Below are 24,990 nucleotides of genomic sequence, written 5' to 3' on the forward strand. Positions count from 1 at the left end.
ACGGTGAGGCTGCCTTGGTGGGAGGCATTTCCAGGTCAGAGGGGAGCAGTATTGGGGCTAAATCCCCAACACCTGGTGAGAAGCAGGTCCCCAGTTTCCAATCCAAGGTTAGTGCGTTCTAAAAGTATACACGGTTCAGAAGAGTGCAGGCACCGGCGAGGACAGGCCTGCACAGAGAACCACTGCTGCTCTTTGCTGCTGCTGCCTGGCCTATAGGGACCTCATGGAAAATGAATGTTGCTGTTTTGGCCTGTTGACGGTGTCCTTTGCCTTACAGAAGCTTTTCAATTTCATGAGGTCCCGTTTATCACCTGTTGGCTTAGAGTCTAAGCCATCGGTGTCCTGTTCAGGAATGTCCCTTGTGCTAGTGCATTAGAGGTTATTTCCCACTTTCTCTTCTATTCGACTTGGTCTATCTGGTTTTATTTTGAAGTCCTTGATCCACTTGGACTTGAGCTTTGTACAAGGTGATAAATATGGATCAATTTGCATTCTTCTACTTGCAGACCACCAGTTAGACCAGCACCATTTGTTGAAGATGCTGTCTTTTCCATTGTATGGTTTTAAAGGCTTCTTTGTCAGAGATCAAAGACACTTTATCAAAGTGTCAGTAGCTGTGTGGGTTTATTTCTGTCTCTTCAGTTCTATTCCATTGGTCTACCTGTCTGTCTCTGTACCAATACCATGCAGTTTTTATCACTATTGCTCTGTAGTATAGCTTGAGGTCAGGGATGGTGATTTCCCCCAGAAGTTCTTTTATTGTTGAGAATTGTTTTGGCTACCCTGGGCTTTTTGTTTTTCATATGAAGTTGAGGATTGCTCTTTCCATGTCTGTGAAGAATTGTGTTGGAATTTTGATGGGGATTGCATTGAATCTGTAGACTGCTTTTGGTAAGGTGGCCATTTTTACTATGTTAATCCTACCAATCCATGAGCATGGGCGATTTTGCCAGCTTCTGAGGGCTTATTCAGTTTCTTTCTCCAAGGATTTGAAGTTCTTATCATACAGATCTTTTACTTGCTTGGTTAGAGTCACACCAAGATATTTTATATTATTTGTGACTATTGTGAAGGATGTCATTTCCCTAATTTCTTTCTCAGCCCGTTTATTATTTGTATAAAGGAAGACTACTGATTTGTTTGAATTAATTTCATATCTAGCCACTTTACTGAAGTTGTTTATCAGCTGTAGGAGTTCTCTTGGAGGGAGGGCAACCTCTCAGAGGCGAAGGGGAGGGGGGGATGGAGGATGAGGGAGGACTGTGAGGGGGAGCAATATATGGGATGTAAATAAATAAAATACTGTATTAATTAAAAAAAAGAAAAGAAAATGAATGTTGCTGAGAGTTTTAGTTCTCCTTTTGGGGACTGAGTCTTTTCAGGGCTCCCCAGATTACCACCTTCAGTGCTTGGGATTTTTTATTCACTTATACAATAAATACATCTGACTGTAGCTCCCCCTCCCCCCACTATTCCCTGCTCCTCCCTGTCCTCTCCCCCGGATCCTGAGTGGCTTCTTTTCAAACATTTAGGTTTGTTCGATTCTGTTATAGCCAAGGCGTTGTATATGTGGTCCGTGATTCCTTACATTAGCAGGAACTGCTTTTGGGCTCAATTTTTCAACCTTTTCATGGACTTCTCAGGGCTGGTGTGACCTGAGTAGAAACAGCCTTGCATTTTTAAGTATAGGACCCCCACATCCCACTCTGTGTTTTGCTTTGCTGCTACCAAGAAAGGAACCATTGCTAAGTGTGTGTGATAGAGCCCCGTGATCGCAGAGGACTGTCCTCCAGGAGTGTGCGAATGGTGGTGTTTGTCGTGACGTCTGCTCGCGCTGCCCACAAACCTGTCATGCTCTTTTGTATTCAAAATATGGGGACTTTGTCTCTACTTGGAAATTGCTATTTACCCAACAGAGATGAGAGGAGATTTGTATATATGTACAATTGAATTTGGCAGATAACCAGTAGATCAGCTCAGAAAGGACAGGAGAGAAAGAAGAGGCCTTTGATGTGCACCTTGAGGCCTGGAGGAGTCGTCTCTTTGTCCTGCTCAGGCTGCTAAGCTAGGGACTTGTTTTACAGGGATGAGCACAGGGAGGTCAGGTGTCTTGTCAGGGCTCCCGGGGAGTAAAGGAAGACTTAAAACTGCCATTAGAAGAGGCTTGCTCAGCGGAACAAGGACAGTTCAGTTCTTCAAGCCCGAGGAGTGCTTAAGGACGGGCTAGCAGGAACCTGAGCGACTGCTCTAGGTCTGTAGACGCATATATTCTCAAGGTTCAGAACTGGAAGTTTCAATAACTGCCTTTGACGGCGTCCCTCTGTCACCGAGGTTCTGCTTGGCCTTGACAAAACCAGCATTGCTGTGTCCTGAAAATCCCAAAGGCATCTGTTCAACAGGACAGGACAGAGGAGTGATGAGTCTGGGGTCTGAGCTGGGGGGCTAGCATTTTGGTGATGATCTTTGAAAGAGGCATCCTCTGTACAAAGGAGAAGAGGTGCCTGCAGGTTCCCAACTCCTGGAGCTGCCTCAGTGATGGCGAGGCTGCCCTGGGGGGAGGCATTTCCAGGTCAGAGGGCAGCAGTATGGGAGCTAATTCCCCAACACCTGACAGAGTAATATTTCTGTGAGTAATGAATTGTTTCTCGCTTTCCCTTTTGTTTTTGAATACCCTTCTCATTTATTTCACATTATTCATATTAAAATGCGTGTCCTTCTTTATTTTGTAAATAGCTGTGTTAACGTCCCTCTGCACAGGTGTGCCAATATTTATTTGACCTTTTACAAACGGTGCTTCAGCGGGTCTCCCAGCCTTGTTTTAGGTACTAACTGTGAGCATATTTGTTTCAGTTCTGGGAAATGCAATTACTGAGCCCCAAGTCTTTTGGTAAACATAAGACAGCAGTTTTGGAAGTCCAGTCTGTTTAGTGTTGCAGTGAAGAGAGTATTGCTCGTCTCCGCACGCTCGCTCATGGCTCCTCTCCACGTGTCTGCCGCTCCTCTCCACACGCTCGCTCGTCTCCACAAGCTCGCTCGTCTCCGCAGGCTCGCTCGTGGCCCCTGTCCTTTGCTTGTTTCACCTCAGGGATGACTTGTTCTGGAAAAGTGACGAGAACCTGGTGTGTGTCAGTTGTAACTTGAACTTCCTGGTTAGAAATGGAGCCTGGGGCTGAGAGGTGGCTTCTTGGGTGAAGTGCTTGCTGCACGGCATCTGGGCAGCCACACAAGAGGCACGCATGATGCCACAGGCCTGCCGTCTCAGCACATGGAGACTCCAGAGGGTCGCTGGCCAGCCAGCCTAGCCAATCAGTGAGCTCCAGGTTCAGGGACAGACCCTGCCTCCAAATAAAGTGGAGCAAAGAGGAAGACACTTAGTGTCAACCTCTGGCCTCCATGTATACACATGGTGCATGCGTACAGAGCCACCTCCTCACACACGAGCATCAGACTTGAGTCTTAGAATGGAGTCTTGTCAGCCCTGTGCGCTCCGGTGAGCATGGAGAAGCTGCAGATCACAGAGCCACAGGACTACGGAGTCAGACACTCTCGCTTTGTGTTCCGCAGGTGGCACGCTGTGAATATTTCTGTCCTTGGACTCCTGCCTTTAATATGCTCACCAGTCTCAGCCCAGTGATAAGAAGCTGACATTTGCAAGTGTGTGGGGGCCTCACAGTCATTTCTCCTAGAAATTCAGACTCAAGTAGGCTTTCTGCTCATAGTGGAATTTTGTATATACATTTATGGTAGCCATCCACAAGTTGGGGCTAGATCTTAAGCCTGATATAATATTTTCAGTGTCTTAGCCAGTGAGCTAAATGCAATCTTAGGTCTGTGTGTGTGTGTGTGTGTCTGTGTCCCCTAAGCTAAGAATGGCTTTTATATTTTAAAAGCATTTACAAATTTTTATTATTTATTTTATGTGTATGTGTGTGGCGGTGTGTGTGTGTCTGTGTGTGTTCCATTAGGTGTTTGTGCAATGTGTGTATATGTTCATATGTGTACAGGTACAAATGCACCTATCTATATGTGCATGTGGTGACCAGAGAACAAACTTGTTCTTGCCACCTTATTTTTGGAGAGAGGGTCTCTCACTGATCCTTGAGCTGGACTGGCTGGCCGGATAGCTCAGCTCCAGGCGTCTGTCTATCTCTGCCTCCTTGCTTGCCTTCCCCCCAGAGCTGGAGTTAGAGGTGCATGCGTATTGCATGGGTGCTGGGGCTCTGCACCCAGGTCCTTGTGATTGTCCCGACTTTACCTACTGAGCTGGCTCTGCAGCCTAGCTTTTACAAGAGCTTACATTTTTAGTGGATTTTTAAGTTTATTTTGTTTTATTTTATTTTGTTTTGTTTTAATTTATTTTGTTTTATTTTATTTTATTTTGTTTTGTGTTATTTTATTTTATTGGGTATGGGCAGGTGTTTTTGCCTGCATGTGTCTGTGCGCCACTTGTGTTCCTGGTGCCTATGCAGGCCAGAAGAGGGCTTCAAATCCCCTGGGAGTGGAGCTACAGACAGCTGGGAGCTGCGGTTCTCCTAACAGATGAGCCATTTCTCCACCCCCTCTGCCCCAAGCATACAATAAAACAAACACTGCAGATCATGTGTGGCTCAAAGCATTGTTCACTAGTTACTTTATTACTGAAGGTCTTCTAAGCAGGGGCCTAGTGGCTCATTCCTGCCTCGGTGCCAAGTAGGACACTGCCGTGAGTTCAAAACCAGCCTGGGCTATGATGTAAGACCCTGCATTTTAAAAAATAAATAAATAAAAAGAAAATAAATCAAGCTAGGGAGGAGATAAATGTTTCCTAACCCTGAAGGAGAAGAAGAGTAAGAGAGAAAGGTTTCCTGATCCTAAGTGCATTGTTAGCTTTGCTGTAACCAGAGAAACTGCTCATATGCAGAAGAGGCCGAGAGGAGCTGTGCTGGCAGCAGGATGTGGAGAGCAGCCTTCCCTGTTCCTGCTTCCTCTGCTGCTGCTGCTCCCACAGCCGAGGGACCTCAGACAGCACTGGGAAGGCACCGTTCTGACTGAGTTTCACTGGAGCACCGGTGACCAGAACAGAGCATCTGCCGGTAGAGCATCGGTGGCTAGAGCAGACATTTTTAAATCCCTTTGATGTCATGAACTTAATGCTCGTGGGTCTCTTCAGAATTCCAGTTGACCATTCAAGCTTGGCTGAGCAGGGTCATGATCTTCATTTTTGTTGCCATCAGAAGAGCTTCTGTGTACCCCGAGTTCAGCCTACAGCACCCACTGAGGACTCCCTCGTGCTCTGTTTCACGTTTGCTGTGAGTAGTCACCTCCTGTCTGCACTGTCCACTGGAGCTTTCCGTAGTGGTGGAAATGCCCCTCCACGTGGTCAGTGGGCAGCCACCGAGCCCTCACGACCACTGAGTATTAGGACTGTGGCCAGTGCAACCGGGAGACTGACCTTTTCAGTTTGGTTACTCACTTGATTGGATTTAATCACGTGTGTCTAGACATGTAGCTTTGGAAGAGAATGCAGAGTTCTGACATAGATGATTTCTCATGTATGGCCAAGCTACCCTAGCAGTAGACCATGATCCAAGCCTCAAGCTTCATACTACAGCTGGATCCTGCTCCATTGGAAGAAGATGACAGTCTGAGGTTGGACCCTGACGACCACCAGAGAAGCTCACCTGAAACCCCGGCCTCTCATCTTGTAGCCTCAAGGCCTCTGGACTCTGGAGTTTTTTATTTTCTTGTTTGTTTTTGTTTGTTTGTTTGTTTTAAACAGGGTTCCAGGTCTCAGTATGTAGCCCAGGCTGGCCTTGAGTTAACATGCTGTCACACCTAGCCCTTGACTTTGGGGTCACATATGTGATCATCATGCCTGGCTTTTCTGATTTTTGTTCCCAAGCTCTTGGACTTGTTTCCTCCACTCGCCTGGCTGGGAGGGGCCACCATGTGGATGCTCTCTGGTGGGCGTGTCTGTTCTCCTGGAGCGCAGCTTCATCCACCATCCTACCCCTTCTGAGCGCAGACAGTGACCAAGAAACAGCTGACTGGAACAAACTCCCCTCTAACTGTCGTCTTCTTATCCCTGGAGATTGAGAACCACCTTCCTTCTGGACATTGACAATGACAGGCCTGGGAAGTCCTGGGCTAACAGAAACTGGGTGTGGCCATCCCAGAGATGGCTCTGGGACTATGGTCCTGGTGGCATTCGCAGAGGTGTGGGTTTGGACTCAGGCCCTGGTATCTGCTGTCTGTTGGCCCCACACCATGTGCCTTACCTTCTGGACCTGCAGTTCTGTGCCCTAGGTGCCTGCGGAGGATGAGGCTGCGGAGCTCACAGGAGAGCAGGCAGGCTAACTCCCCACACCTCATGCCATTTGGCAGCACAGTCTAGGGTCCCGGGTCCTCCCTCTGGCTGTGCTCCGGAAAGCTTTGGCTTTGCCTGGGCCACTGGAGCACTTGGGTTCAGCTTCCTGTTTTAAACACTCATCCCCCGTAACTCCTCCTGCCCCTCGGAGCCTTGCCCAGTGCTGCTAAGCAGTGATGCTGTGTGTGGTAACTCATACTTAGGGAGGGTGAATTTCCCTTAGTCCCCATGTTAAAAGGACGCCTGCCAGGCGGCAAGTGCTAGATCCTGGGTCCTGTTTACGGAAGGGAAGGTGTGCTCAGGAGACCCCACACGTGGCCCCCACACTGAGTAAGGACTGCTGCTGTTTCCTGGTCGCCTGTTAGCCCCGGGTGTCTGGGGTGCCTGTGCAGTGGGAACTGTGGCTTTGAGCCTGCCTGCTTTATAACAGGGCCCCCCTGCCAAATGCTCTATAGCAGTGTCATCACATAATGCCCTGCCTCGCTGTGAGTAACCTTTCTCTCCCCTCTCTGGCATTAACTCTGATCCCTTTGTCTTTAGCAGACAGGCATCCTAGGCCCAGTGTGTGGCTGTGCGTGGACACCGCCTCGCATTGTGCAGCTAAGCTCCCCATACTGTCCCAGATTCACCCGCTGGGGGCATTTGCTTGACTGTAGTTTGAAAGCCTTTTTTTCCCCATTGTCATTTACAGGAATTGCTAAATGACTCATTATGCCATGGTCAGCCTTCTCCGGCTCTTTGTCACAAAGGGCCTGCCCAGGCAGATTAAAGTGCGCAGCCACGCAAGTGGCCCGGTCAGCAGGTCAGCTCTGTGGCTCTGGCAGGGCACTGCAGAGTAGAATGGAGTCTGGCTGTGTGCCTGCTCTGGCCTGGTGCTGGGCAGGCAGGCGCTCAGCGGGCTCCGTAGAAGGCAGGGGTCTGTGGATGGAAGAAGGCGTCTGGTGGATAAGGAGAAAGCAAAAAGGGCAGAGACTGGCTCAGACGCGTGTACAGACCTTTCTAGAACTCACTCAGTTCCTGCCCTGACAGACTGCATTGTACCGAGGCTCTGGGGAATGTCTTCCGTAGGCTTGCAGGCCATCCACTTACCAACCAAATGGCCTTGGGTAAGGTGTCCCCGGAGCTCTAGGGGAGCGATGCGTTTACAGTGCATGGGGAACCCAGCCTAGCCCAGTGCCTTCCTTTCTCATGAGAAGGCAGCTCAGCTCAGCCCTCGATGTGCTTCCGCAGAGCTGGGCAAGGGTCTGGGGTCCTCCTCAGTGCTGGCCGTCATCAGTTAGTGATACCTCTGAAGCAAGCTCTCACGTCACCTGTCACCTAGGGGCTGGATGCAGGCTCTAGAGACCAGCTCTTCAGCTGACGTACGGAAGGAAGGTTAGGATTCAGTTGTGATAACCCACTGTAGCTGGGTAGAAGTGAAAAGCATCAGATGGCGCTGACAGGCCTGTACAGTGCAGAGAGTAGCAGCAGTGACATCAGTTGAGTCCTGCCACTCGGCACAGTGATTCAGCTCTGTGCCAGAGTGTCAGGAATGTCACCTACCCAGAAGGTATATGCCTGGGGGTCCCTCCAACGGTAAGGGTGCTTCCCACTCTTACTGTGACTCCAGGCTTGCAGGCTCACTCGGGCGTGCAGAAGAATCCTCAGCTCTTAGGGGCATGCGGTGCCTGAGCTCTGAAGGTCACATCAGAGGAAATGGCATCAGATGCAGCTGGATGTCATAAGCCATCTCTTCCTTTTTTAGGCTCTGAGTCAGGGTGTGCCTGTGGCAGCTGATCCTGGTCAGCGGAGCTGTGAGAAGCAGTCCAGGGAGGTGTGCAGACAGTGTCCAGACAGTGACTGTCTGCTAGGCATTTGGAAGGAGGAGTTGCGGTGGACTTCTGCATAGAGAGAGGGTGTTGCTGGGACCTCTCTCAGGAGGCTTCTGTCAGTTCTGGGGCACTGTACAGATAGCTCGTAGTACCCAGACCCCACGGGGGGGGGTGGGGTGGGGGGTGGTGGCTGGGCTCCTTATCCTGTGCATGGTAAGCATCGTGCTGCTGCTCAGTGGAATTCCCAAGGCCCAGAGAGCTCACACAGGACCCCTGCTTCCTACCTCCCCGCTTTGCAGCTTAGTGACTTAATTACGCAACCTCTATGTGTCAGTGTTATTCATGTTGGTATTATAAATGTATAAAGATGTGGTCTATGCACAGATACTTTCTGCTGTGACTAAATATATATGCAGATGCTTAAGACTAGAAAATAGGCTATGCATGTGTGCCGCTTCCTGTATAGCCGGGACCACGGCAGAGCCTTTCCTCAGCTGTAGTACATGATCTGAGAAGGCTCGCTCAGAGGGAGAACACATAGGTGAAGGATAGAAAGGGCTGTGAGGCCAGGGATGCAGCATGCAGATGAGAGGCTAAGAGGCCGTCCATACAGTTAGAAAGTAGCAGAGGCCAGTGGGAGGGCTCGGCGTGACAGCATCTGCCAAGCAGATCTAATGCCAGCCTTGATCGCCAGAACCCAGGGCAGAAGGAATAGACATGATTTAGTTTCATTTTATGTGCACTAGTGTTTTGCCTGCATTATGTTTGTGTGTGGGTGATGGAGCCCTGGAACTGTAGCTGTAGACAATTGTGAGCTGCCGTGTAGGTGCTGGGAATTGAACCCCGGTCCTTTGGAATAGCAACCAGTGCTCTTAACTGCTGAGCCATCTCTCCTGCCCTGTGTGTAGGAGGGATATGGGAGAGCTGATTCCTAAAAGTTGTCTTCTGATTTCTACATGTACCAGACGGCACATTTATCTACATCCACACCACTCACACACACACAAACACACACACACACACACATACACAATCAAACTTTAATAAATAAAATAGAATTTTCAAAGAGTGAAATGCCAGTTAGCGTGAAGGCCAGGGTTGGGATGCAGTGTGTTGGAATGTGAGGTTTGAGAGTTGTGGCAGGGCCCTGAGCAGGAGTGTCAGCGTTACAGAGTGGGGTCCAGTAAAGGTAAACTGAGGGTACGATCGGAGAGGCGAGATGGACTTCACTCAGTCGGGAAGCTGAGGCCCCTGACGCTGTGCGGCAGCCTGACTGGATGGCTACCGACACTCTCTCTGCCTTGGAGATCATATCTTTCTTATCAACCCGTTGGTCTCTTCTTGTGTTTTGTAGATCCGGCCAGTCATTGAACAGACCTTCCCTTTTTCTGAAGTCCCAGAAGCCTTCCTGAAGGTGGAGAGAGGCCACGCCCGAGGAAAGACTGTGGTTAATGTAGTTTAAATACCCATTTTCTCGAGCCTCAGGGTTGCTGCTCTCCTCGATGAGTGCCTGTGATCCAGGCATCTAGCCCTCGCCAGATACTCCCCCAAGTCAGATCTCAAGTTTCACGATCTGTGTAAAAGCCTAAATCTGGACTGGTAAGAGAGCTCCTAGGTAAAGTTGCTTGACATGCAAGCGTGCTGCCCGAGTTTAGTTCTTGAGCCCACGCAAAGGAGAACTGACTCCACTCAATCGGTCTCTCCCGCCCCCGCCCCGTGCACACGCCTCCACAGTGATAAAGAAAATGCATAATGCATGTGTGGGCACACGTGCCAGGCCAGGCGCACTGTGGACGTCACGGGGATCCTTGGTACCAGCGCTTCTACCGTGTAGGTTCTGCGATAGAACCCAGGGCAGTAGGTTTGGTGGCGGGTGCCTTTATCCACTGAGTCATCTCACTGGTCCAATAAAAAACATTTTTAAAAATATGTGTTTTAAAAAAATACTTTTAAAATTAATTATTTAAGTTGGCATACTGATTAGTGTTTCTTCCTGGCAGGCCATTTGTACACTCATGCAGTGGAGCCTTTTTGCTGATCATTTGCCAATGTTTGACACAACACTGTCAGCCCCTGCGCGTGCCTGTTGTCAGTGGGAAGTACATGGTGGTCGGTTTTAATTTATTTTTATTCTCTGTCATGTGTATGGTATTTGCCTATATGCATGTGCACCACATGCCACGTTTTGTATCTGGGGTGCCCAGAGGTGGGTGGGTGTCAGGTCCTCTGGAACTAGAATTAACAGGTAGTTGTGAGCTGCCATGTAGGTGCTAGTAATTGAACCTGGGTCCTCGGGAAGAGCGGCCAGTGGACCTCACTGTGGCGCTGTCTCCAGCCTCTGCACAGTGGTTTTGTTTTCATAAGCCATGGTTTGACCCAGTTTTGTAGATTTTTGTGTTTGTGGCCTTTTTGTAGCTCAAACCCCACCATCTTACTGTAATGTTTCTGAGATTTTGAAACAGGTAAGAACATATCCCAAGGACCTACGTATGCAGTATACACGTGTGATGATATTGGGAGGCGGCAGACTTGAGCACCTACTGGGGGCATGGGGATGTGCTGCTGGGGGAGACACCAGGGCCTGTGTCCTGATCCCCTGTCCGCAAGCCCGGGGAGCATTTTGTTGATTGATTATTGATGTGGATGAGTCCAGCCCACGGTGGGAGGTGCGTGACTACCCAGGGTAGTCACGGGGTGTGTGAGAAACCAAACTAAGCTAAGGGGAGGCAGGCCAGTCAGCAGCGCTCCTCTGTGGCCTCTGCTTCAGCTCCTGCCGTCAGGGTCCTTCATTCCTTGCCTTCTGCCCTCCATGATGGACTGTAATCTGTAAGGTATAATAAACCTTTTCCTCCTCAAGTTTGTTTTTGGTCACTGTTTTATTATGGCAGTGGAATCCTAACTAAGACAGAAATCAGAACCAGGAATGGGATTCTCTGTGAGACCTGACCGCATTGTTTGGCAAGAGTTATGGAAGTATTTGAACCTTTGGGCTGGAAAAGCCATCAAGCACTTAGCGCTTAATAGGCAGTTCTGTGGGAACTTGGGCTTAAAGAGACCCTGTGATGGAGGCCTGGCCTGCAGAGTTCAGGGGGAGGCAAAGACAACTGGGGCCATCTGTGATATATTTTAAATTTAGAACCTGTGGTTTTGGTCATCTGGGGCTGAAGACAGAGACTGGAGCTACTGAAGTGACACCTTTGCTTTAACTGATGCGAGCTGAGGCTGAGAAGTCAGTTGTGATTAAGACGAGACCAACATCATCAAGACAAAACCTCCTGGGACTCCAGGGTGACCGCTGCACACTTGTCAATGTGTAGAAACGGTGAAGGTGACTCTGGCGTTGGAGTCAGGAGAGCAGCTGCACTGACCGAGCTGTGGGCTGGGAGACACCGCTGGCCAAGGTGCTGCCGAGGTTGTAGTGCTGACCCCAGCATGTTGGAGATACCAGGACCACGGGGTGGACCGCCCTAGGACAGCATCAGCTGCTGCGAGGATCCAGCCCTAGCCTATGAGACAAACTGTACTACGAAAGGCAGAGATGGAGAAGTGGCGCTTCCTAGGCCTTTGGAGCCCACATGATCATGACTAGTCCCAGACATCAAGCATTGAGCAGTTTTGCTCTGAATTGTGATTATGCCCTGGTTCTAACCTCTCAGAATAAAAAGGTGTGTGTGTGTGTGTGTGTGTGCGTGCGCGCGCGCGCGTGCATTGCCTTTTAATACTGGAAGGTTTTTTTCTTCTTTTGGGACCAGGATCTCCTGTAGCACAAGCTGAGACTGACTTTGAACTCCTAAGGTGCTGGGATTACACGGCTACACTGCCAGGCCTGGCGGACGGCTCTGAAGCCCTTGCATTGTGCACGGAGACTGGGCTTCGCTCAGCAACAGCCTTGTGCATCTCCGGGGTTTTTTCTGTGGATGTTGCTGCTGTTCACCCTGTCCTGGCCTCATGTGCCTCCCCGTCAGCCTGCCACTCTTGCGTCTTGTCGCCATCTGTTCAGGGTGTTGATTGCTGTTTTATACTCACCTTGGCTACTGTACCTCAGATTCTTGCTGAGCCCTTCACGTCAGTAGACCTGTTTGGGGAAACTCTCTGCTCCATCTATTCTTGTTAGATATCTGTTTAGTATTATGTTGGATATGAGGTTGCCTCTGAAGTCACTCTAGAACGTTCTCAGTAGAGATTTACTTACTTTACGTGTACAAATGTTTTGCCCGCATGTATGTAAGTACACTGTGAGCACGCAGTGCCTGCAGAGGCCAGACAAGGGCGTCAGGTCTCTCAGATCTGGAATTAGACAATATTCACTGTCATGTAGGCGCTATATACTGAACTAGGTCATCTGCAAGAGCATTAAGTGTTCGTAACTGCTGGTCCCTCTCTCCGGTGCCTGTACAAAAGCAGGACATGGTGGTACATGCCTTTAATCTTAGCACTTGGGAGGAAATGCAGCCAGACCTCTGAGTTTGAGGCCTGGTCTACGTAGTGAGTTCTAAGACATTCAGGGCTATAGAGAGAGCCTGTCTCAAACACGTGCACACCAGCACACACACACTCACACACACACACACACACACACACACACACACTCACACACACACTCACAACTCTCTCACATACACACACACACACACACACTCTCTCACACACACACACACTCTCACACACTCACTCACACACACACACACTCTCACACACACTCTCACACACACACACACACTCACACACACACTCTCACACTCTCTCTCTCTCTCTCTCTCACACACACACACACACACACACACACGCTTGTCAATGCCAATGCCACTTGACTTCTGTCTCAGCTCTTGTTCCTGAGCACTCCCAGGTGGCAGTGCGTTAAATCCTTGAGTGCACAGGGCACCTTGAACAAGAGGGTGGCTAAAAGGTGCCAGCCGTGTCCCGGTCTGTCGGCTGACGCTTGCTGGACTTGGAGGGCTGCTGAATTGATCCCAAGACTCCATCATGTAGTTAACCAGGAATAAGTTTATTCAAGAGACAAACTCAACAGGCGTTTATGGGATCTCTTACCCCAGTGTGCTGTAGCAACATACACAAAGGACTGCAGTCAGAGATGTACACAGAACAAGGCAGGCATGCTGGATGCTGCTGTTCGTGCAAACTGTTTAAACTGCAGATAGACTATTCTGATGATCACTTGCCTATCCTTGGCTCCAGAGGAGACACAGGCTTGAACCGATGAAACAGAAGTAGCATTTGTTGAGCCTCTCACAAGAGCACCAGTACTGTTAGGAAGTCGTGTTCCAGGAAATGTCTGGCAGTGGGCTTAGGACAGTGTGCTGCCTGAGCAGCAGGTCCAGGCCAGTGAATCACACCTGCTCCTGGACTGCCCACTGAAGTCTGGGTCCCTCTGCACCAACACTGCACAGAGAGCCCTTGGCAGCTCCCCCACTCTGCGCACCTCTGCTGCAGAAGGGAGGTCCTGGTGTCCTTGGATCCGAAGCAGTCATCCTGCGGGTGGCCCTAGAGAAACCAGGCTAAAGGTCTCCGTTTAGCCAAAAGTATAGACTGTGGCTTCAGCATTAGGCGTGGATAGCAAAGTAAGGGTTAATAAATTAGACCATAATGCTGTCCCAATAGCAACTGTAAGGAAGGCATTAAACTACGTGTAGACACTTGAGGGCAGTCCATAAGTGAATTAAAGTAACCCAAGTTCTGCTCATGAGCACACATCAACATGAAGTTTTGAAAATTTATTCATTTGAATAGAAACTGAAAATAGTGTTTTGTTAATACTTATTAAACTCCTTGGAATACATATATAGGATGTTTCCACTCTGCCATTCAGCATAAATAGTCCCAGGAAGTGTTAGGGCCATGGATACAATGCATCCTCCAATACTAAAGTCTTCTGACAACCAACCTGAGTTTTTAATCCTTCCCTCTAAGGGAATCTCTCTGTATGTCCACACTCAGAAGTCTTGTCCCCTCCTGTTCCTGGAAAAAAAATTACCATGTGGTCTTGTCTTGATCTTTTATATTTATATACCCTACCGCTGCTACGAGGGCAGCCTGTTGAAGGAGCTTCTGAGAAAATACAAGGCAAAAAACAAGAACAACAAACTACTGGCTGCAAACTCAAATGTTTTTGAGACGACACGTCTGTCTGGATGGCCTCCGGCCCACTTTGCACTTGGCTCCCCAGCAGCTCTGTAGTTTTATTTTTTCTTCAATAAGGTGGCCAGAAAATCCCCTGGAAATACTCCTCCTGCAGTCTCGGCTCAGGTTCACAGGACCATGGCTTCCCACACTTGAGTTAACCGCTCCGTGTTCACTGTGTTGAGGATGATGTGATTTTGATCATACTGCGCACCCCCTGAATGAAAGGGAAAAAAATGGTCAGAACCGTGTGGGCAAAGAAGGGAGAAAGTGTTGAAACATTCGAAGAACAAAGAGAACCCAGAGTAAAAGTGTAGGGAAGGGGGAGGGACCTAGGGAGGGGACTGGCGCACAGGGGATGAGGTCAGCTTGCTGGGGGTGTGGCTAAACTCCATCACGAGGACCAGCAGCTTCATACGGCCCTTCTTACCTCCTGGCTATCACTTTTCTACCCAGCTATACAGGCCAGTCTAACTACTATTACGACATCTGAAATGGGGGCGTGAGGGTGAAATGCAGAGAGAGGGAAAAGCAAAGATGCTCTAAGACAGGCCTGGGGAGATCATGATGGGAGATACCAGTGAGCTGGGCATAGCTGGTGAAAGGGGAAGAGGAGACAAAGGCCGTGTGGGCGGCAGCAGAGGAATGAGTTCTGCATTCATGATAAAGCAAAGCTGTAATTAGGCTAAAGATTTGAATGATACCCCAAAGGATGCAGAGGACACAGGAGACCCCCACTTCTGGGGGAACATGGCTGTGTAAAGCAATGCCAAGCAATGCTGCTCTGTAAGAACCGTGTGTTTGCCTCACTAGCATGTTTGGAGGGGCCCGTTCACAGGTGCTTGCTGCAAGTGTGAGGTACCTTTGTGTTAGGCATAGCCAGTCCCTTCTTTCAGTAGGAGACCCATTAAAGCAGAAAGGGTATCTGCGTTTTCCCCAATGTGGATTAACTATCCTTTCTGATGATTTATCTGCTTAACAGAAGCCTCTCCACGAAGGACCCCATGGAAATTAAATCTGCATTTGGATATGTTATCCTCAGATAAGAAACAACGTTCAACTCTCCCTTAAACCATTTAGGACAACAAAAGCGTCTGAGAAAGCAGCTGGTGAAGGAAATCATCTCCTCACGTTTAAGAATCTGCCTTGGTGTCAGTCAGCACCCACAGCTCTCCAGAGCAGGGTACAGTGTGGAGGACAGGCCGGGAAAGACTTGCAGACCTCGCCTTCAGCCCCCAGCGAGTCTGCTCACCGTCAAGACAGCACAGGGCCTAGCTGCAGACAGAGCTTAGAGCACTCTTGTTCCTGCAGAGGACCTGGGTTAGACTCCCAGCACCGAGGTAGCAGCTCAAAGCCACCCACAATTGGCCCCAGGGAATCCAATGTCCTTTCCGGATCTCAGAGTACACCAGACATTCAAGTGCACAGACACACGTGTGCTAAAACACTCATACACAGTAATATACCTAAGAGGTTTTTTTATAAAGACAACAAACTCCAACAGCTCAGTATTAAAAACACGTTTTTTTTTTCTTTTCATTCTTGAGGACACTGGTGCCTTTACATACTTTCCTTGTGTAGTACCATTAGAATCACAAAGTTCTTGAGTAACAATCTGAATAATTCTTTTGCGCTTGAAAATAATTTAAAACATTTTTTTTTTCTTTTTGGAAACATTTCTATTGACTGATACAGAAGACATCGAGGGATGGGTGGATAGTTAAATGACTATAAGTTCAAACCACACCCTTCTTCTTGCCATGTGTTGAGAGACAGGTAGGGAGAGGTTACTTTTCTTTAAGCTTCCCTTGAAGGCTAGGTCTCAGGCCACCACTGCCAGTAGTCCTGACACACCTGTCACCTGTGCATTCTGAGGTGAATCCACGCCTGCCCATCTGTCTGAAAACGGTTCTGTTGAGTTCTTAGCGTACGGGACTGAGGTGTAATTTGAAAGAAAGTTTATATCCTAATTAGAATAAATCACTACTATTCCCTTAAATGGCAGCTTTTATACTAGAAAGATGCTGCCTGGTGTGGCTGAAGCAGAAACATTACAGATTTAAGGCCGGCATCAGGGACAAGAAAGAAAAGGTAATTGCCTGGGGTTACCTTTTCTGTATTGGTTAATGTTTAGTTTCTGTGTCTTCCATAGTCGTTTGATTTGCCTGTTTTGTGTAAAACCCAGTCGGGCTTTTGGTGTCTTTTGGTGAGAGTGAGTCTCCACTGTTGTCATAGGACACCCAGTCTGGAATCAACCCCCAGCACTCACTAAAAACAATTCACTTCCCACACACACCGCAAGAGGAAAGACTTGGTAAGACTGCTGAGTCTGAGGCAGTGTTAGTAGAGAACAAGGAAAACCACAAGTTCCTAGCTGGCCATGCTGTGTCCAGAAGGTGGCAGTGTTTCCCCACATTCTGAGAACCCTAAATGGAAGGGACCAAGAAAGTTGCCCCTGCACTGTGGCAGAACCCACACACCTGCAGGCTAGCACCTTCACTCCGGGAGGGTGGGACTCGAGAGCGTCCCACAGAGAGCAGAGACAGCCATTTACCTAGTGTCTAACAGTCTGGCACACAGTGAAGACGGCCAAAAAAAATTAAATGAGTGCCCTAAGGACCACGGTGACCTTGGAAACACAAGGTTTGTTAGCTGCATCGGGGAACTAAATATTGTTATCCCCCTCCCAACACATGTTTACTCAATACCTCATCTTTCCAACTTAGTTACATTTTTGGGGGGGCTCTTTCTCAGAAGGTGACACTAGGGATGGATCCAAGCATTCTATCACCAAGCTCGGACCCCAGCCTCTGGTGGTTTTGAGATTCACCATTGTGCTGGCAGCATGGATGACCCTATAGGAGGAAAGGCCCGCCGGGGTCAGTGCTTCCCAGATGCTTCACAGTTGGGGCTGTCTGTGAGCTGGGCCTCTGAGTGACTGTAGATGCAGGGAGGGAGGGAGGAGGGAAAGAAGGAGGGAGGGAGGAGGGGGGCTACCTACAGCCGTCCATTTCCCACACCCGAGGCTTTCACTTGCCTTTTATGTGAAGGGCTTGGTTTCCGTGCAGCCTAAGGTCGTATCACTTAGTTTTTGCTGCTGTCTGCGTCGGCCTAGTTTGTCTGCCTCTCTGAGCACCATCAGCTCCCTTGGCTCTAGGCGTTTACTCTTACTGGTGAGGGGGTTGGCGGCCCACCGACCGGGACCACCAGGACTGCAAAGCAGGTCTGCTTCCTGTCTTGCTGCCAATGCCCCGTTTTCCATTGTCCAAAAGTGTCCTAAGGACCAAGCTGCCACTGTTCCTTTGCCTTGACTTACTGGTTTTCAGTGACAGCTTTGGCTCAGAGCCCTGATGGGATAGCGATTGATTTAGAAGCTTAGGTAGCATAGTGTGGCCACTGATGGTCACCAGATCACTGTTAACGTCCCTTCCTGGTGGGCAATAGCGTGCGTGTTAACTGCTGCAGGCCCCAGGGTGCCGCAGAGGACAGACCTAGAGTTCCAGAATTTAGGATGCTGAGGTAGGTGAGCTGTCCAGAGTTAAAGGGCAGCCTGGGCTAGAGCAACGAAGAAACAAACATAAAGTAACCATAATGAACAAATAAATTAGAACTTATTCCAGTGCCACACCTAAGATGCCCTCCCTTCTTCACTTGCAGACAGCAGCAGTGCCCGCCCACCGTGTTCCCAAGGATTGTGTGGGTGGGTTTTTAAATGTGTTTTAAAATCATCATCAGTGGTTCTCGGACCATCACCCTAACGACACCTAGGATAGAACACCACGTCAGGGGCCACTCCAGACTGCCTAGGTCAGGACTCTAACGTCATCCCAGCGACACCTAGGACCTTGTTGGAGCACCACATCGGGGGCCACTCCAGGCTGCCTAGGTCAGGACTCTAACGTCATCCCAGCGACACCTAGGACCTTGTTGGAGCACCACATCGGGGGCCCTCCAGGCTGCCTAGGTTAGGACGCTAACGGTGATGCCCAGTCGTCGGAGTTGTCACGTACCATCCCCCAGAGGCTGACCACAGACAGCACCAGCTTTCCTTCCCAAGCCCCATTCGTTCGTTCACTCTAGAGAAACCTCACTGAAGCCTCCTCAGCTTGCAGTGGCATCCCTCCGGTTCCGTGATAGCTATTCTGGTTGTCGGGTTGGCCGCATCTGGAATTAGCTAAAACCCAAAAATGGCAGCACACACCTGTGAGGGTATTTTGCTTAATTGAGTCATTTGAAGTGGGAACATCCACTTCTGATCCAATCTTTGAGGTTGGAAGACGCACCTTTAATCCAGATCCTTTGAGGTGGGTCGACCCCCCCTATAATCTGGGGTACCCCTGCTGGAAGCCTACGTAAGAGTGGTTCTCAACCTGTGGGCCACGACCGACCCTTTCACAGGGGTTGCCTTTCATGTGGGAAGACACAGGTACTTACACTGCAATTCATAACAGTAGCACAATTACAGTTGTGACGTAGCAATGAAAATAACTTTAGAGTTGGGCGTCACCACGACATGAGGAACTGTGTGACAGGGTCGCAGCCCTGGGAAGTTGAGAGCCACGGCTGCCCCTCCCTCTGCCTGCTGGCTCTAGCTCTCGGTGGCAAGCCCATCCCTTCCCTGGCATTAGAACCGACTTCTTCAGGATTTCAGCATATACCGAAGACCAACTAAGGCACACAGTTACACGAAAATTTCCCACTCAGATCGGACTGAACTATTGGGTTCTTGGACTTCCCATTCATGGGCAGCCATTGTTGGATAAGCTGGACCACATTCAAAGTTGTTCTAATAAATACCCTTTCTATATACAGAGAGAGATTCAGTCTATAAGTTCTGTGACTTGAGAACCCTAATACTCTGTAATTCCTTCTAGAACTCAAGTGTTTTTCAACGAAACACTACCTTTATGTACATTATCAACTACACTGACTAAGATCATAGCCTAACACTATAAAAATAGTTCAGTGCGCACATGCTTAGCTTAGGTTAGACCTTGGTTCAAAAAACCAGTCCTTGGCGCCCACAGTGTATTAGCAGCACATTGGCATTCCCCAACAGGCTTTTCCTTAACTAAGCAAGGGAACAGCACAGGCAGAGAAACGGTCCTTACCTTTCACATCCAACACTAAGTTTGGTTTCAACTTGCTGTAGATCCTGCCGTCGGACTTCATGCACCAGAACTGACTGTCGACATTTTGATCAAGGGCCAGTCCTAGCTTGGAGCCAGACGTGACGAGGCTGCCCACGATCGTCAAGCAGCAGTCTTCTGCTATCTGCTTAGGAAACAAGAGCCTGTCTCAGAACTCCCAGTAGGAAGTCCCCGGCTGGCTCCGCCCCACATTTTAGGCATTTCAACCATTGGCTGGAGTAACTGAAGCCAAGCCGTAGGCCATCTTTCAGATGACATGAGCGATTTCAAGACTGCCCCTTGCAAGACTCTGTTACTATTAAAAGAAGCCTCAAGGGGGCTAAGTGCTTATCACAGCTGCTCTTTGGAAGTACTAGTGCTCAGTTCCCTGCACCCACATGGTGGCTAACAACTGTCTGTAACACCAGTCTTGGGGGATCGATCTTCTGCCCTCTTCTGGCCTCTGTGGATACAAGTGTGTATACATACACTTATGGATAAAAATTTCCGTACACTTAAAACTTAAAAACAAAAACAAAACAACAAAAATCCAAAACATCCCCCCACCCCCAGAGGAGCCTTGGCGTAGAAAGTTGCCCACAGCATGGTCTCGGCTGCGAGCAGCGAGCATGCGCAGAGGCTCACCTGATGCTCACCCTTGGCCTGGTTTCCCGTTCATGCCTGCCCCCCTCTGGAGCGGCACTGGAGCAGCTACAGAGTACAAATTCTCCCCACGCCCCCGAAGCCTGGAGTTACGTTCACTTACCTTGTCGTTCCTTCACGAGAAACATCTAAAATTTTCTAAATTGGCATGCTATCCAGGTATAAAAAGTAGAAATCTGCAAACCCAGAAGCGGGTGCTCAAATGCAAGGATTTAAGTCCCTTGAAGTGACAGATAGCATTGCTCGCCACCAGCACCAGGCTACAGGGAAAGCTTAAGAGTGGTCCCTTCTGGGCAGGGGCGTGGCTCCGCAGGAGAGTGTCCCGTTAGTATGCATGAGGCCTTGGGTGTGGTGCATGTGCACGTACTCATGCGTGCTGGTGAAAGCCTTGGGAGTGCATGGGACATCTCACCTTTTCTCCTTGACCCACTGACATGAGATATCAAATAAGATCTCCGAAATGTCGGGCCTGCTGAGGGTACCAAGCTCTCCTACGGAGATAGCCCAAGGCAGAACTGGCCCTCTTCCCAGTTCCAGGCTTTCAGTCACCTGTTGCCCCTCTGTTTCCTTCTGTGTGTCTAAACAGCACCTCTACCCACGAAAGCATGTCTGTGTCCCCTCAGGCACACAGACAGAGTGAGCAGGTGTGCCCAGCTGATTCACCGGCACCGAGTTTTTCAAGTACCGGGAGCAGTCAAGTTCATAAAGCCATGGCGGACAGGAGATGCCCAGTGCGACGTTCCTCTCGTGAGCCCTGGCCATCGCCTTTAATGTCTGCTGTGGCCGGAGCCATGAGTACAGCGGCCTTTCCCATCTTTGTGGTGGTGAACATTAGGACGTGGGCTGTGTGGCACAGCATCCGTGTCCCGCCACCCTGGGAGTGACCTCTGATGTCCCAGTGCTCTGGTTTGTGGCTCTGAACAAAGACACATGTCACTCCCTTGCCAGATTCTCTTCCTATTGTGTGTTCCTAACCCTGATTCTGATTCTCTCACTGCTGGGAAGTATTTTCACAGGAAAACCTTTCAATTTATTTCTGGAAGGTCTCTGGAACGGTGTCACAGCATCGACCTGAGAAGAACACGGGCACAGTAAGGCACCGGTCCGCACGGCCCTAAATGCTCACCCTGCACTTGATGCACCCTTCCTGATAGATCCACATCTGATCATCAGCACCAACATCTTCCATGACCTGGACTCGGAGAAGCTTCAAGTCCTCCAAGTTCCCGTTGGTTGACATAAACAGCCCCGTGGCTTTGTTTCGAAGTCTGAAGTAAATTCGTTTCTAGAAGACAAAAAACCCAGCGGTAGTTGCATATGACTGTGCGGTCGGAAGAATGCATCTGGAAGAATCCAGAGTGGAGTGTAAGGGTTAGGGAGGGTGACCACACCCACGGAGCCCTGCTAAGGGTCTAAGTGCTGGTCTCCATGCTAGCAGTGTGGGGACATTCCAGCGTGACCGAGGTGTGCAGTGTGCCTGTGAACAACCAGAGCGGACACACACACATGTGCTGTTGGGCTTGTTGGCACGTCTGAAATAACCTTGCTTCGATGTGCTATGATCTCAGTGTCCAAATACGGAGGGAAGGGGAGCCAGTGTCAAGCCTCTGACCGAAACTGAAAGGATGAACTGTATTTACAAACATACTTTTGAGAAGAGTCTGCGTAGCCTAGAGGGGATCCCACACACCTGAGCGAAGGGCCGGAGGGAACCTATGTGGCGGCAGGCACTGAACGCATACCAGTTTGGCACGTCTGCAGGAGACAGCAGGAACTGCCGGCCTCTGTAATTGCCATATTCGTAGGTGACCCATCTGAAAGACGACAAACCACAGCCAATGACAACATGACAACGTCTGTTTGATGGTGGGCCCTGACAGTTACATTTGCCTTCGGAATGCTGGAAATTTATCTTCCCTATTCCTTCCCTCTCTCCCTTCTACCCTCTCTTTCTCTCTTTCTTTCTCTTTTTCTTTTCTGTTTTTGAAACAGGGTCTTTCTGTGTAGCCCTGGTTGTCCTAGACCTGGATATGTAGATCGAGCTGACCTGCTTCTGCCTCCCAGATGCAGGGGTTTACAGGTGTGCCCCATCATGCCCAGCTCGGAACACACTGACCTTTTAATACACACTGGAGGGGAAATTAGCCTACGTTATAGAGCATTCAAAGCTATTTCTTCATAAATAGTGAATTTTTTGGGAAGGGGTGTCTGGAGTATGTAAGTATTTATGTCAGAATCCATTCTGAGAAATAGGTAAGTTTTTCTTTTCCTCCAGGAAGGCAATGAAATGGCGATGCTCTCTCAGTGGGATTCTGCAGTCCTTTCTGAAAGTTGTTCATAAAACATATTCCAGGTTATGGATCCTAAATAATCAACATGAAATGAAATGCTATCCTAAATAATTACCATTTACAATATTCTCAAGTGTACACTGGTGAGTGTAATGCTTGGATAAAAATTCTTTACACGAGAAAGAAGGAGGGTCTGCAAAATAAAGTATGCGTGAAGCCATGACAGAGCCCGTTACTTCCATGCTAATTTAATATACAATTTAAAACAATTACAAAACATTTTTTGTTGTTGTTTAAACCAAGAGTGACCCTTCCCCAAATCCCCAAAATGTTAAGCTAAGTTTCTTCCACCCGCATGCTGCCTGGCCCACCCGAGGACCCCACAGATCCAGTACCTCATGACCTTCCTGCTCTGCCGATCATCGGAGAAGGATGTCCTCTACTTTAAACCCCAGAGCTCTAAGTGCACATGATTCATCTTTCTTACAAAAGAGTCATTAGAATTGATCGACAAAAGTCATTAAAAGCTTCAGCCCTAATAATTCCTTAATTATTTTCAGTGAGTGTGCTTGAGCCCATCCCCCACAGCCTTCAATACCTGTGCCTCTCAGCATGCCTTAACACATCTCAACAAAGGAAAATGTTCCTGAGAAAAACGCATTGCATTATATGTATTTATTTATGACCAAATTAGTTTTTAGAGAGTAAAACCAAAATCTTCCTGAGTTTAAAAATACTTGGCTGATGGGAGCTGGCCATGGCGATGCGTACTCCCAGCACCTGGGAGACAGAGGCAGGTGGCTCTCTGTGAGTTTGAGGCTAGGCTGATCTATAAAGCAAATTCCAATCCAGCCAAGACTGCCACAGAGTGACCCTGCCAAAAGAGGAGAGAAGGAAGGAAGAGAGACAGGAAGGAAGGGAGGAAGGAAGGAAGGAAGATTGGTGGTGTAACTATTTTATTACTTTATTTGTGTGTGCGTGTTTGTGTGTGCATGTTTGTGTGTGCACTCGCGTATGATGGGCTGGGGACATGCAGCACCGTGCATGTGGAGGTCAGAAGACAACTCTGTATACTAAACCCTGGTCATCAGGCCTGCACAGTGAGTGCCTTCCGGTCACTGAATCATCTGCCCGCCCCTCCTGTTGATGTAATAATGTATACAGCATCTGTAATCAAAGAAAAAAGTCTACCCTTTGCTCTAAAATCAAAGAGCATGGTCTGTTAGTCTTTCAAAAGATAAAAACAAACAGACAAAACAAGAAACCTAGTTCTCTCTTAAGAAGAGAGAACTCTTGCTATAAAAAGAAAAATGCCCTGTGAGTGTGCTATGGGTTCCCCTGGGGAGTTTGAATCCTTAACCTAAACTTAAGCCAAAAAAGAAAAAGAAAAGAAGAATGCTGGATGCACGCAGGAAAGACTTCACACAGGCCTGACCCACTCAGACAAAGCTGTCATGGAGGTGTGCAATGTCAGCCCACACAGACAGCCAAAGCTGTCTGCCGGTTCACTTAAGATGATGTAGAATGCATACAGACTGAGCTGGTACATTTTAGGGTATGTATATGTATGTATCCATATGCACGTATTTTTAAAATGTGCTTCATAGGAAAGGCATGTCTGCGAAAGAAAAAAGAAAAAAGAAAAGAAAAGAAAAGAAAAGAAAAGAAAAGAAAAGAAAAAGAAAGAGAAGCCGTCCGTTTTAGCAGATTGACAAATAACTCACTCACATGCCACCGACGACCCGCACGGAGCGGATCTGCGTGTTGAACCCCAAGGATCGGAGATTGACTGTTTCGGTGCTCAGTTCTATCTTTTTTCCTTTGAAGTTTTCTCTTTCAAAAAGAATAATTGTCGGTTCAGAAAATTCCTGTTTGGAGGTAAATTTGTTCACGTGTTAATAATGCAAAGCTTTTGTAGATAGTCTGAAGCAGGTGAGACACCATCTACTCAGACACAGCACAGGATCCTGCCAGGCTCTACCTATCTGTAAACTTAGCGGACTGGGATGTGTCTAGCCTGCGAAGTCACAGAGGAAGGATGGGAAGCTCTCCTGAATCTGCAGGCGGCTTAAAATAGTCACAGGAAAGCAGGGACACGGGACAGCTCGTGCCTAGAGAAACTTAGGGTCCTTCTGCCTTGCAAGTGCTGAGAATCCAGATGTACACCACTGTGCTGGGGGGAGGGGCAGCCGAGGCTCCGCCCCTCGGGGTGGGGGTGGGGAGGGGCAGCTGAGGCTCCGCCCCAGGGCTTCAGCACCCAGGCAAGCATTGAGTCTCAAGCCAGCCTAAAGCTGTAAGCTGATGAGTCTGCGCTATCCCGTGTTTCATTGCTACCGTTTCCTGCCTTGGTGGCATCGGTGGCATCTTGCTATTTATATGGGCAAGCAGGCAGAGTGCTATAAAGCCAACACACACATCCTTCCTACATTTAAGACTAAAATCATAGGAATGTCTAAAGCATTTTATGACACTAGCTATCAAAAGCAAATAATTTCCAAAATTATAGATATACCTAGACATAAGTATATGGACATCATCGTCGTCTGGTTTTGCTGTATTGGGTGTATTAGTTTGATTAGCTCCCATGAAAGAGCCTGTTCAAAGGGGGCACT

At 48.7% G+C, this 24,990-nt stretch overlaps 2 protein-coding genes across 2 annotated transcripts in view; one reads left to right on the forward strand and one right to left on the reverse strand.

The window, feature by feature from the left end:
* Positions 1-11,013, forward strand: part of Rtn4ip1 (reticulon 4 interacting protein 1) — a 40,128-nt gene extending 29,115 nt beyond the window's left edge. The window contains exon 9 of the mRNA XM_052163238.1: positions 9,512-11,013. Coding sequence (XP_052019198.1) covers positions 9,512-9,619 — 108 coding nt within the window. The 3' untranslated portion in view covers positions 9,620-11,013. The remainder of the gene's footprint in view (positions 1-9,511) is intronic.
* Positions 11,014-13,141: 2,128 nt separating this feature from the next.
* Crybg1 (crystallin beta-gamma domain containing 1) overlaps positions 13,142-24,990 on the reverse strand; it is a 53,443-nt gene continuing 41,594 nt past the window's right edge. The window contains exons 16-20 of the mRNA XM_052163010.1: positions 24,107-24,246; positions 21,778-21,901; positions 21,214-21,372; positions 19,407-19,569; positions 13,142-14,512 (exon numbers count right to left, since the gene is read on the reverse strand). Of these exons, the coding sequence (XP_052018970.1) occupies positions 14,424-14,512; positions 19,407-19,569; positions 21,214-21,372; positions 21,778-21,901; positions 24,107-24,246 (675 nt within the window). The 3' untranslated portion in view covers positions 13,142-14,423. The remainder of the gene's footprint in view (positions 14,513-19,406; positions 19,570-21,213; positions 21,373-21,777; positions 21,902-24,106; positions 24,247-24,990) is intronic.

The sequence above is a fragment of the Apodemus sylvaticus genome, chromosome 19 (genome assembly GCF_947179515.1).
Source record: "Apodemus sylvaticus chromosome 19, mApoSyl1.1, whole genome shotgun sequence".
NCBI lineage: Eukaryota > Metazoa > Chordata > Mammalia > Rodentia > Muridae > Apodemus > Apodemus sylvaticus.